This window comes from Lynx rufus, unplaced genomic scaffold, assembly GCF_022079265.1.
Source record: "Lynx rufus isolate CCGP_SWC_20201006 ecotype Redwood Valley unplaced genomic scaffold, mLynRuf1.p SCAF_7, whole genome shotgun sequence".
In the NCBI taxonomy this organism is placed as follows: domain Eukaryota; kingdom Metazoa; phylum Chordata; class Mammalia; order Carnivora; family Felidae; genus Lynx; species Lynx rufus.
The window spans coordinates 69,880,094-69,894,355 of NW_025814889.1; the positions used below are offsets into that span (position 1 = coordinate 69,880,094).

At 35.9% G+C, this 14,262-nt stretch overlaps 1 protein-coding gene across 6 annotated transcripts in view; it reads left to right on the forward strand.

Moving 5' to 3' along the window:
• PPHLN1 (periphilin 1) overlaps nucleotides 1-14,262 on the forward strand; it is a 145,453-nt gene that overhangs the window by 59,420 nt on the left and 71,771 nt on the right. For all 6 annotated transcript variants that reach the window (XM_047065777.1, XM_047065774.1, XM_047065780.1 and 3 more), the window contains 2 exons: nucleotides 9,711-9,767; nucleotides 12,450-12,529. In XM_047065777.1, coding sequence (XP_046921733.1) covers nucleotides 9,711-9,767; nucleotides 12,450-12,529 — 137 coding nt within the window. The remainder of the gene's footprint in view (nucleotides 1-9,710; nucleotides 9,768-12,449; nucleotides 12,530-14,262) is intronic.

Below are 14,262 nucleotides of genomic sequence, written 5' to 3' on the forward strand. Positions count from 1 at the left end.
CATGAAAAATCTCAGTGGTTTCCCCTAAATACAAGGTGTAGCCTTATTTATAGATGCTAGAGCTAAATCCTACCTTAGGTTCATTTTTTTTTTTTTTTTCCAACCTCCAATTTGTTTGTTTGTTTGTTTTATTTGGAGTACCTAGACATGCATGGCATTCTGTGCAATCATAGCATGGCATTCTGGCTGAGTTGCTCAGTATGTATTGGAATAAATAAATGAAGCAACTTTTTTAGATAATCTGTTTTATCTTTCTGGACTCCACTGCCTGCAATTGAGCTCATTTACAAACACTTCCTCCTGCCTGCTAAATGCAAGGCACTGTGTTAGATAGAAGGATATCCCCGTCACCAGGGACTGGAATATATTTAGGTATTTTCCCCTTAACTAACAACAATTTTATCAATATGTAAATGTAACAGATACAAGATAATTTTTTTTAATTTTTTATTTCTTTGAGAGACAGAGAGTGCATGAGTGGGGGGTGGGGCAGAGAGAAAGGGAGAAAGAGAATCCCAAGAAGCTGTGTACTGTCAATGTGGAGGCCAACGCAGGGCTCAAACCCACAAACTGTGAGATCATGACCTGAGCCGAAATCAAGAGTTGAACATAACCAACTGAGCCACCCAGACACCCCTAAAATATAACTTTGATATAAGAATTGATATGTCATAAATGAGTTAACCTGGCATGAGCAGGTCAAGGTGAGAGAGATTCTCACTCTGGGGGTTAGAAGAACACATCATGGAGGAAACGACATTTGGGCTCATCTTTTATTTCAGATTTCTACCAGTAAAAGTATCTTCTAGGTGGGGAGAATTACAAGCCAAGATACAGACACCAGAAAAGTCAAGGATATTTCTTTTTCTTTACCTTTTTTTTTTAAGTTTCATTTATTTTTTGAGAGAGAGAGAATGAGCAGGGAAGGGGTAGAGAGAGAGGGAGAGAGAGAGATAATCCCAAGCAGGCTCCCTACTATCAGCATGGAGCCTGATGTGGGGCTCAAACCCACAAACTGAGATCATGACCTGAGCTGAAATCAAGAGTTGGATGCTCAACCTACTGAGCCACCCAGGCACCTCTCTTTTTCTTTACTTTTTAACTTCCTTCCTATTAAATGTTCTTCCAAAGTATAAGAGTTTTAGTTTAACAGCATTTGCTTCCTACATGTTCGGACTGAGAGAAGGTTACTTCAAATCATTAGATTGTCTCCATTGTAGCTGTTGCTGGATTCCTTTATTTAACGAAAATTTATCAATTTTTTACTGATTTCAGAGCTAAGTAGAGTGGGGCTTCCAAAAAAAAAATATTTTTGGATACATGTATATGAATGGTCATACAGGAGGTAAGAATGTCATTTGAAGGATTTATAACAAACATTGTAACTTACATATGCCCACTTGCTTAAAATAAACATATAGTTCCAGGTAACTGAAAGCTTTTCTGTGGAGTTCAGGCTCTAGAGTTTGGTATTTTCTCCTTTGTTTTACTTCCCTCTTTCCCACCCTCTCCCCTTTCAAGAGGATAAATAACGTCTGAGTTCTAAAGTACACTCATATGCACAGATGTAAATATTAGCCAGACACCTTCTGAGAAGATGTATTTTTTTTTTATGTGTCTGACTTAAATACAAATATAATGATTAAGAGGAGGAAAGTATCTTTGGAAACTGATTATGAAGGCTTTTGAACAAAACATGAGTAAAATGGAAGCTTAAGATTCTTGACAGCTTGTAGTGAACCTAATTATTAGTGAATTTGTCTTTTTCCAATTCTCCTCTAAAACATATTTTTAGGGAGGAATTTTATGTCAGCTTTCCGCCTGGTAGTTAGTAGCCAAAACTTTAAAATCTTGAGATGAAATTGTAGGGAAGCCACATATGATGCTCCTGTCTTAGGGTCTCCGTATACTTTTCCCCATCCTTTGTGGTCAAATTGTTTTACTATCTGGAGTGATGAATAGATAACAGAGAAAGCTGGGAAACTAAAATACGGTGCAAATTGAGTGAAATAGAACATATGACTTTGGTATGCCTTCATGTTTATATTATTAAGTCATTTAGCTTCAAAAGTTAAGTTCTTTAATCAAGAAAAATGTTTGTTCTGGGAAAACTCTCTTTACAAGTTACTTGGGTTGTAACACTTTGGACTGAGCTATTGAAATGTTTTTCTATACTCCTTTCATGTAAATAGTTTTCAGAATAGTTACATAAAATCATCTTGCAAAAAGTTAATGGAGAACTTATTTTAAACATTAAATAGAAAAAGTAACTGTTATGTTACACATTTCTGATACCAATTCTTGCTTTGAATCTAAATGTCACAGGTAGTGATGGCACCTTGCTGTTCTTCAAAAAAGGACTGCGAAACAGGGTCCTTAAATTATCATTTAAATTGAGTTAATTAACAACAATGTGTTAATTTAGTTTTTTAATGTAAGTTAAAATTTGGGCAAAAATTTTAAATGTTTCTACAAATAACAGGTAAAAACAATTTTCTTACTTTCCTAATGCCGTCATTTTGTTAAGTTTAATTTTTTGCTTTTCATACTTTTCAGAGTAATTTTAATTTAATAATCACTAGTAGTTTGGCCATGGTAACCATTTAAAGACTAATTCTTCCTGATTCTTCTGTGCATTTAGTGTATCTCTTATATGATTAATTATAAGTCACAGAGTGGTTTTCACTACTTTTTTATCTTAACTACTTATTTCCCATTTTGTGCTTACACTCACATATACATGTCTACATATGTATTTGATTAAATTTCTTCTATAGCCTTTTGAGTTAAACCTGTAAACCTTGCACTGCTTTGTAGAGTAATTATCCTCCTAAATCAAAATGTTATTTTCATTCTGTGCTTTATATATAAGAATTTTCTGCCTATAACTTAATTGGGTTTACCTGTTCATACCTGTCACTATAATATTATTTTTTGTTCCTTTTTGTTGTCCATATTTATATGCTAAGTGTAGGTTGTCCTACTTAACCTCATTGCCTTTCCCTTTGTTCATTATGATACTGTTCCAGTTAAAATTGTTGTATATGTATCCTGTGTATTTCTATTTGAAGTTTATTATTTTTATTCCTATTAATCCAACCAAATATTTCCCCATTTGTCAACTCTCAGATATTTATTTCCTTTTTTCCTCCTCTTTCTCAATTGAATCTCATTATTTTCCTATCTTACTCTTTTGTTGAGGATAACTATTTAACATTAATAGGTGATACCAGAAATCACTCAGGACAGTTTCCTGTCCTCATTCTTTGTTAAAATACTTCCTGTGATAAATTTACTGTATCACAGTCCAGTACTTCCATCTTTGTATAGTTCATTTTTTATGATACAATTAAAGCTTGTCTTGTAACATCTATGCAATACTAGTTATTTGTCTTAGAGCCATAAAAATGTTTCTTCTTTTTTTATGTTGTAACATTTCATGTATCTGAAGAATACGATCATAATCTTCTTGGTTTTTTTTTCCCCCACAGGTTCAAGTATATTTAGTTCCTTCAACTTTTATTTGACATGTTTTCAGAACTTTGCTTTCCTAATTTTCTTTCTGTTCCTTTTAAGTTGTGATGCCAGAAGTGAACTTTTACTTTGTCAACTGGACTGTATTACTGGCCCTTATTGAGACTGTAGGCAATTGAAACCTAAGCCATCTTCACATATATTACTATTTAACAAAATGCCCTTCAGCCTGTACTTTTTTTTTTCATGTAGTTTATACATTAAAAGAAATCTAGGAATGCTAAATTTCATATAATTAACTTTAGCTTATTATTTTCTTCTATAGGGATCTTAAAATCTCAGTGATTCTGTATATTTGCAGCAGATAAAAATAGCAGTTTCATCGACAAAGGAAATATGCTTTGGGTTTTTTATTAGTCATTAATAATTATGTTGACTGGCAGATAGCCAAATTTAGAAACCTCTAGAGACCTCTGTCTGTGGGCTTCAACCATTTTTCTGCATTATTTTTAACTAGTTGTGATCCTCTTTTCTCTTGAGGATTTCATGGAAGACTTTATCAGGTGCTTTCTTGAAACTCTTAAGTTAGAATGAATTTCCTCTATCAAAGAGGGACATAAAAATTACCTTGTTTTGCTTTGTAAATCCATTGTGGCTCTAGGGATGATTATTTAAATACATAGAAACTACATCTTTGTTAATTTGTTCTAAACATTTGCCTATGGATTATTCAGATTTACCACTGATGCTTATACATTAATTAGGCTGTTTGACATTTTGGTAGAATTTTTAAAATTCCATTACTGTGGAAGATTTACAAGCTTATTTTTGTTGGGATATATCTTTTTTTCTGTAGCTCTGACTTTGGGCCCAGTATCCCTTTATTTTCTTGAGATCAGCAGCTGTTATTAAGAATAGAAGATTTATTTTATTTTATTTTATTTTATTTTATTTTATTTTATTTTATTTTATTTTATTTTATTTTATTTTATTTTATTTTTTATTTTATTTTAATTAAAATTTATTTATTTTGAGAGAGAGAGAGATGTGCGCACACAAGCAGGGGAGGGGCAGAGAGAGAGTGAGAGAGAAAATCCCATGCAGTCTCAGCACTATCAGCACGGAGCCCGACGCAGGGCTCAAACACACAAATCGTGAGGTCATGACCTGAGCCGAAATCAAGAGTCAGACACCTAACTGACTGAGCCAGCCAGGTGCCCCTAGAATATCATTTTAAAGACTGTTATTCATCAGTGTTTAATCCTTTTTGCAGGCACATCTTCTAAGATGACTGAAAATGTACAAGAATTAAAAATACTATTTTGAGAAGAGTGTATTTGGAAGGTAGACTCCATTATTAAACTTAAGTGTAATGGGAAAAGAGACATGTCTTAAGACCTTTGGCTGTGAATATATTTGGAAGTCGACATGACTCTTTGGATTATTACCGAAATTCCAATAAATTTAAAGATTTAATTCTACATTTAAAAAGAAGGCTTCTTTGGTGCAGGTTTAGAGTGGTGATGGTAATAGAAATCAGAGCATGTATATTTTAGGTAATAGGGAGGACAAACCCATTCTCTTGGCAGCTGAATATCATAGCATTTTTTGGTTTGAAAGTGACTGTATTTGTGTTCAGTACTCATACAGTCTTGTATTCATCAAAGATATATTTCACATAAATGGTTTGCCAAGCAAGAGGGATCCAGTCTTTGCTCTCTGAGTTTATAATCTGGTGAGGGGGACAAACCAGACATTCCATAGGAATAGACATTTTAGGTAATGTCTGAAGAGTGAGTAGAAGTTGGTAGAAGGAAGGAAGTGGAGAAGGATTATTCGGATGAGTGTTGTATCATATTAGGAGATCCTGAACTATACTTTAGTATTTTCTTAGAAGATCTTGGACTTTGATCCAATGTATTATTGTGGTGTTAAATTTGATTGTACAATATATTGTTCTTGATTGAGAATCTGTTGATTACTCACGAGAGCTTTGGCTATGAGTTTCCTGGGTGAATCCTAGGAATACAGGTATAACTTTTCTGGCATCACAATGATTGAGATTCTAAAAACAGTAATCAATTAATGATGTTTCCATATGTGTAGGCATTTATAACATCTCTGTTTAGGGACTTAATACATTTTGTCAGCATACATTCAGAATATGTACAGTTAGTATAATGTTTTATTTATATTTTTAAAAGCAAGCCCATGTGGTTTTAGCTGATGTATTAAAAGGAGAGCTCTGTTCAGAAGTTCACTTCCAAATATTCATAGTTAATCTACCTTTACTTGTTACATCTCTAACCTCTTAGAGATGATTGTTTTGGGGAAGCAGAGGTGGCATAAGCTTTCTCTACCCCTTTATCTAGTTTCTTTTTTTCTGTCATTTTTATTTGGTATCTGTATCACAAGACCATTTCTCTTGTGTCCTTTCCATTTATCTTTCATACCTTCTTGACCAATAGGGTTTCTGGGAAATCATGTTCTTCCCAACCAAGAGCCCCAAATTTTCATGTCGTTATCCATGATCCAGAAAATAAATCCTTTCCTTAGCATCTGTGTAGCCACCACATCTTCATTTGTTCATGTCTTCATTTCTCTTTCACAGCTTCAGCTGTCAAAGGAGATGTGAATGTCCTACCTGTTCTGTGAAGTTTGTTTACTGATAAGACTTTCATGCAGAAGTACCTGTTTTCCTCCTATATGTTAGGCATTGTACCAAGAATTGAAAGGTTTTAAGACATGGTCCCTAACTTTATCCTCTCTAATGATGATTTTAATATTTTTTCCTAGCAGTGTCCTTTGTTCTTACATGGGTTATCAATAATTAATAATAGTTGGTAGGCTTGAAGGAGTCTAGTTCTTTTCATCATCACACTCCAGAAGAAGGTACATGTCTGAAGTTTTATTTTGTTCAAGGAGTCATCATATATTGTTGATGTTCATATCAGCTATTCTATTCAAAGAGTCACCAAATATTGTTAAATCTTATAATACTTTTAAATGTTTGTTGAAACATTAAGTTGCTTCTCGGTGGGAAGAACTTTTTACCTCATCTGTGGAAACAATGTTCCTCTTCATCTTCTTCCTCCTCATTTATTCTTTTACTTACCAGTGCATTGACTTGGATTTCGACTTTCATATTGCCACCTTCAGAATTGTCCTTTCCTAGTTTCTTTCTTCTATCCTAATTTCGAGTTCACTTTATTTAGCATGTTACAGCAAAAGTGTTGAATCTTTTTGCCCTGCTCTCAAGCAGGGAGTTAGGGTCTGCTTAGTAAGATCACCTGTGAGGTAAATTTGAAGTAAAGGCTAAATAGCTGAGGAGTAGCATCCTATTAGTTAGAAGTATAAAGGTATGAGTGAAAGAAGTGGAATTAAGAGACATTTGTATTCATAGTGTTGGTTGGAGCCATGTAAAAGTAGCAAGCAAAAACGAAGTTAGGAGGAATACTCACATTTAGGAAATAATAACCAACAGAGAAGAAAGAGAAATATGTAGTTAGTAATATGTAGGAGGACAAACACAGAAGTACAAAGGCATGAGAACCAAATGGCAATATATTAAGAAAAACTTGTTTTATTTTTTAGTTTTTTGAAATTTATTTATTCATTTTTAATGTTTACTTTTGAGAGAGAGAGAGAGTGAGCGAGCAGGGGAGGGGCAGAGAGGGAGACACGGAATCCAAAGCAAGCTCCAGGCTCCAGCCGTCAATACAGAGCCTGACGCAGGGCTGAAACTCACGAACTGCGATAACATAACCTGAGCCTAAGTTGGTTGCTTAACCTACTGAGCCACCAGGTGCCCTTATTTGTTTTTTGTTTTTTGTTTTTTTTTAAGTAATCTGTGCCCAATTTGGGGCTCAAACCCACAACCCCAAGATGAAGAGTCCTATGCTCTACTGAGTCCACCAGGTGACTCAAGAAAAACTTGTTTTTTTTTTAAAGTTTTTTTTTTCAACGTTTATTTATTTTTGGGACAGAGAGAGACAGAGCATGAACGGGGGAGGGGCAGAGAGAGAGGGAGACACAGAATCGGAAACAGGCTCCAGGCTCCGAGCCATCAGCCCAGAGCCTGACGCGGGGCTCGAACTCACGGACCGCGAGATCGTGACCTGGCTGAAGTCGGACGCTTAACCGACTGCGCCACCCAGGCGCCCCAAGAAAAACTTGTTTTTAAATCATTAAAATACTATAATAGAATACAAGGGGAGAACACTTTAGTTTTAATATAAACAGATCATTGAAAACTCTTAAGGTGAAGAGTGTGAGCATAATAGGGTTTTTTCCATTATCTCTTGTGTTAAAAAACAAAACCGTGTAAAACTTAGTCGGTTAATACAAGCACTTATTTATGAATCTGCAGTTTGAGCTGGGTTCAGCTGGGTGATTTTATTGGTCTGTTAGGATATTATTAAACAGCCCAAGCTTTTTTTTATGGATAGGAATCTGTAGTTAAATGTGATTACTACAGTGTCTCTGAAATTTGGTATCAAAATCAATAAATCAATAAACACAGCAGCTGTAGTGTGTTGATAGACTGACTCTCCAGGGGAACAGCATGTGATTTGTGGTATTTGCCATGGAGTGAATACTACCATCTCAGGCTACCGATGTGGAGTCACTGAACTTGGAGTTTGGAAGAGATGTGGACAAACCACGATTATCAGCTAATATGAGCCATCCCTAGACTCCAGACACGTCTTGTAAATTGTCAGTGTTCTCATCTCTTGATCTACAAAGAATTTGAAGCAAGTTAATAAAATAAACACATAACAAAAAAGGATTCAGTAAATTGGTGAAGAATATTCTATAGGAGAAACATGTGACAATAAAAGTCAGAGTAAATGCCACTGTGAAGGTGCTGAACAGTTGTAGTTGAATAAGGATTTAGCTAAAACAAAGAACTGTTCAGTAATAGTGTTCACAGTGTACTTTAGAAAAAAAAAAACAACAGATCACCTGCTGAGGAGGAACAAAAATTGTCCTGATGACAGATCAGTTAACACAGGGAGAGGATATTGCATCTTTTAACAACATTCTTGCAGAAGTAGGACGGCAAATGTTGGCATATTTCTTAAAATATATTTTTGAAGTTTATTTATTTTGAGAGAGAATGAGAGAGCACACGTGTGCAGGGCAAAAAGAGGGAGAGAGAATCCCAGGCAGGCTCAACACTGTCAGTGCAGAGCACAAGTGCGTGGCTTGTACTCACAAACTGAGATCATGACCTGAGCTGAAATCAAGAGTCTTGACACTCAGCTGACTGGGCCATCCAGGCAGCCCCTTAAAATATTTTTTTAATGCAAGGTGCTAACTGTACCAAAACAATTCTCAGAAAAAAATTAAAGTGGCAATTTGAGATCTGTACTAGAAAATTTTGTAATGTTAAGGAGTTTGCATCTTATTGGAAAGATATCTGGGAGCTCTTATTAGCATATTTATGCTATTTAAACTTAATTATGTCTGCATCACTAAGCGATGTGTGGGTAAGGAAGCTAACAAAATATTTACAAGATTGTAAATATGGGGCAATTAGGGGTTCTAGCAAGACAGTAGTTGTGGATTTGTTTATAAAGAAAATCCATATATGAGAGATTTTGTATGAAAAGAAGTAGCAAGATTTAGTAATGGGCTACTTTTGAGAGTAAGTCAGAATGACCTTTGCAGATAGTTACTGTAAGCCCAGGTAACTGATATGATACACCATGAAAACTTTGCCAGTATTCTTTTTAATTCCTAGTGGTGATTCATCTTTCTCTCTTGAGTGTGTGTGTGTGTGTGTGTGCGTGTGTGTGCGCGCGCGTGCACGCACACGTGTGTGTGTCATTTTTAACCAATCCTTTGCCAACTTTATGATGATTAGAATAGGTGCTTACAGTGATGAGTAAAACCTGATCCTTGTCTTCAGCTTTAGGTGTCTTATCATATAACCCTTTTCTCATTCTTTTCTGCTCATGCTATCCTTGGTTAGCCTAATCTTAACACTTTGTTACTATACCCAATTAGCTTCTGATCTTAAAAACAGAAATTTTCTCCTGTTTGTTCTTAGTCTTCAGTGGCTGTTGCTCAGGCAGCCTAATTTGAAGGCAGGGTAGAAAAGAAAGGGTTTAGGGTCACCAGCAAATACTCAGAAGTTCCTGTTCTCATCACTCCTACTTCTGGGTTCTTCTCTTGTCCCTCCTGGGCACAGAGGTGCTGGTGTTAATTCCTCCTTGCCCACCTTTCCCTAGAGTCCATCCGTGCTGGTGCCTCCTACAAACGGCAGAATGAAGGAAATCCAGAAAGAGGTGAGTTTTGAGCTAGATTTTGATTTGGGATTGTGAAGGGGTGGGGGACTTGAATTGAAAGAGGTTACAGAAATGGGAAAAGTGTATAACTGCTCCATTAGTCTTTAGTTGGAACCAGAATTAAAATGTTTTTTAATGTTTATTTATTTTTGAGACACACACACACACACACACACACACACACACACCCCACATAGACGTGAGCAGGGGAGGGACAGAGAGAGAGGGAGAAACAGAATCTGAAGCAGGTTCTAGGCTCTGAGCTCACCAGGCGCTGAGCTGTGAGCACAGAGCCCGACATGGGGTTCTCACAAACTATGAGATCATGACCTGAGCTAAAGTCGGACGCTTAACTGAGCCACCCAGGTGCCCCCAGAATTTAATAGTAATAGATATAGGTGGTAGGATATGGAGGGAATATGTGAGTTGGTTGTCTGGGCTAACCATTCCTGGTCAGGAATAGCCACCTCAAAGGAGATGGAGATCTGTAGAATAAACAAACCATTGACACATAGGACCTGATAACAGGAGGATCAGAGAATGTCTTTTTACCTTTTCTGTGTTCTTTCTGTTGTAGCATCCTTTTTCTTTATTCTTTGCTTCTTGCCTGTCCCTGCCCTTCATGCAACAGGTATATATGAGTAGATGTGGAGATATGATCTACCACTTGCTCTACCCTTCAGTATTCTTTGCTTCTGCACACTGAGATTGGTTGAAATCTGCTTAAATTAGCCCTTAATGCAGCTATAATCTGGGAAGATCCTAAGACTACATTTGGTACTGTAATTGACATACCTGCAGTGCTGATTTCGTGTTTGTCAGATTTTGCTGAGTAAGAGATTAACAGCTGCTTGTTCCATGTCTAGCTTTGTGTCAGAATTGAGAGCCTATAAATACACCTTTAATTAGCATAGTTTGCTGTGCTGATTGGTCAAGCCCTCAACTTCTTTCAAGGAATTGCTTATCTTAATAGAATGGGGAGGTCACTGTATCCTAAGGGTAGAAAAATAATTTATCTTTTCACCTAATTTTTGACTTACTGTTTTCTTAAAGGACTTGAACGAGGTAGGCCCTGGCTATTCAGAAATAAGCTATGATACTTGGAGCTTTTGGTGCAGTGGAATAGACCGACACTGTCACAATATGATGTGGAATTTGCCATATGCAATGGAAATACAGTAGAAAATGACTAAATAAACCGTGTTCTTAATCATTTTGGGATGTAGGGATGGTTGGTATTTTTTGGTTTTTAAGGTCTACAAGAATTTTTAAAATGATTTTATTGTGAAAGCCTCTTAACATCACAAGTTAAAAGATTCTAGGATTAACGTCTTTTATAAGACTGTTGGAGTCTCAGAGGTAGAATACTGTGCCTAGAGCAGGCATTCTCATCCTTGGCACTGTTGACATTTGAGGCTGGATAATTCTTTGTTGGGAGATGTTGTTTTGTGCATTTGTAGGGTGTTCTGGCAACATCCCCAGCCTCTACTTACTGTGTGCCAATGGCACTCTACCACTGGTGACAGTAAAAAATTACCAGATGTCCCTGGGGAGGTGAGAGAAGTGCCTGCAGTGAAAGGCTTTCCAGGTTTGTAGGACATTGGAAAGAGATGTTATTCACTATTGCCCTTGAGCCTTTAGGCTCTTACTTAGCAATCTTGACCATGGCAGGAAGAGCTTAAGAGGCTTTGTGACTGAAGCTGGCTTTGCCTCAGTTTCAAGGTCGTTTTGTCTTTGCTTTTGCTCTTGACTGCTTTCTTGGCCCTAACCCACTGTCTAGTCTTGACCAGCTTCCATGTCACTCCAAACTTAGTGGCACCTTCTCCTTTTCTCTGCAGTTTAATTTTGTCAGTTTTCTTAGCAATGTAGAGCAGAAAATTTATATTATATTTGACACATACAAATAGTTTAATGAAATGTTTTTGTATCAGTAACAGCTCATCGTCATTTTTATGATTATATTTAACTAAAACAATTTTCTGTGTTGAACTGACTAAAGTAATATTGTTTAAATCTAGTTTCTGGCTTCAGTTTCTATAAAAATGATGATATATATATAGCACTACATTAGTGTCTATAGTGACTGAAGATAAAGGGTAATGATTATCTCACACAGATTTATTTTTAACCACTTAACAAATATTTGGGTACTCATTCATACCAGGCATTGGATTGGTGCTCCATATTATAATTTTTCTAGTTTTCATTTTTTAAACTAAACATTTCAGGAAATATCTGCTATATTTCCCTACATACCCCTTGCTTTGAGCTGTCATTTAATTAGCTAGTTCTCTTTGTGGTATTTATATAATAACTACTCTTGAATTTTTATTGTGATAAAAGTTAGCTTTTAGGAACTTGGAGGAGGAAGCATTTATGAGTTTAGTCTTTTGCCATTCTGAAGGTCTTCTCAGTGGTTCTGTGTTGGCTAACTGGCCTTGATATGGCCTGAATTGCCAAATATGATGTCCATTGGTTCTAGGTTATTTGAAATTTCTTATAGTGCACAGCCCTGGAAAGAGATAGGTGGACTTAGGTATTAACAGATTTAACTTAATAATGTAATGAAGACTTCACTACTAAAATGAATTTATGACACCCCCTCTCATTTATTCAATTACAAAGTCACTCTAATTGAAAACAAATGAGCTAGAAAATTGCATTTTATGTTTTCTTAAACAGGTAAAGAGAGACCTGTTCAGTCTTTAAAAACATCAAGAGACACTTCACCCTCAAGTTCTTCAGCAGTTCCTTCATCAAAGGTTTGTTATATTTTAAAAATCAGTTTAAAGAGGAATTACAAAGTAAATGAGATGGACTGTCTGGTACAGGTGCTTTTATTCTTTACTGTCAAACCTAATGAGGATAATTTGCTGCATTTAAATATTTGAATCTTAAGTAACCACAACTTGAAGGTAGCTATCAAAATAAATGAGCAGTTTTCTCAAAGACTTTTTTTCCACAGATTATGCTAAAATTGGTACTTCAGCCATTGCGCATCTTGACCATAACAAGATGGGATGAATATTCATATAGGGCATATTTGATGGGACTGTGCTTTTATTTTGGGAGACATGAGTAAGGCAGAGACCTAACATTTATTGTATAACTACTTGATTCTAGTTATATTTTAATATATATATTTTTTGCATGCATACAGAAATCCCATGGTATAAGTAGTTAGATCCATTTTATAGAAAAGGCTCAGAAGTTAAATAATTTTCTCAAATTATTTCACTGGTTCTTTCAAACATTTCAAGAATACTAATCCTTCCCAAACTCTTCTAAAAAATAGAAGAGGAGGTAATACTTCTAGGCTCATTTTGAGGCCAGCATTACCTTTCTACCAAAACCAGACAAGAACAGTACGAGAAAAGAAAATTATAGGCCAGTATCTCTGAGAATGTACATGTGGAAATCTTCAACCAAAATACTGCCAAACCAAATTCAACAGCACATTAAAAGTAGCGTACACCATGATCATATGGGATTTATTCCAGGGATACAAGGATGATGAATTACCCACAAATCAAGCAGTGTGATATATTGCATCAGCAAAATGAAGGATAAAAATAGATGATCATCTCAATAAATGCAAAAAAATAGCATTTGACAAAATTCAACATCCATTCATGATAAAAACCTCTGAACAAACTGGGTATAGAGGAATAGAACCTCAACATAATAAAGGCCTGATATCGCAAGCCAGAGCTAACATCATACTCTGTGGTGAAAAGCTGAAAGCTTTTTTCCTTGAGGTCAAGAACAAGACAATTGGCCCACTATTGCCACTTCTAACCAACATATGACTGGAAATCCTACCCATAACAGTTAGGTAAGAAAAAGATATTAAAAAACATCCAAATTGGGAAGGGAGAAGTAAGACTTTTTTTGTTTTGCAGGTGACATTATATATAGAAAACTCTTAAAGACTCCACCAAAAAGCTGTTAGAACTAATACATAAATTCGGTAAAGTTGCAGGATACAAAATCAATATGCAAAAGTTGCATTTCTATACACCAGTTATAAACTATAAAAAAGAGAAGATAAGAAAATATTCCCAGAGTACCTGGGTGGCTCAGTCAGTTAAGCACCCGAGTTTGGCCTAGGTCATGATCTCGCGATTCGTGAGTTTGAGCCCCATGTAGGGCTCTATGCTGACAGCTCAGAGCCTGGAGCCTACCTCAGATTCTGTGTCTCCCTCTCTTTCTGCTCCTCCCCTGCTTATCCTCTGTCTCTTTCTGTCTATTAAAAATAAATAAATGTTAAAAAAAAAAAAAAAAAGAAAGAAAGAAAAGAGTCCCATTTACAGTAGCATCAAAAAGAATAAAGTACTTAGGAATAAATTTAGCCAAGGAGGTGAAATACCTTTACACTGAAAACTGTAAAACAGTGATGAAAAAAGTTGAAGAGTCGGATGCTTAACCCACTGAGCCACCCAGGTGCCCCTTTAGCTTAGAATTTTTATATCTTAGTCTGTAGCATAGGCCTGTA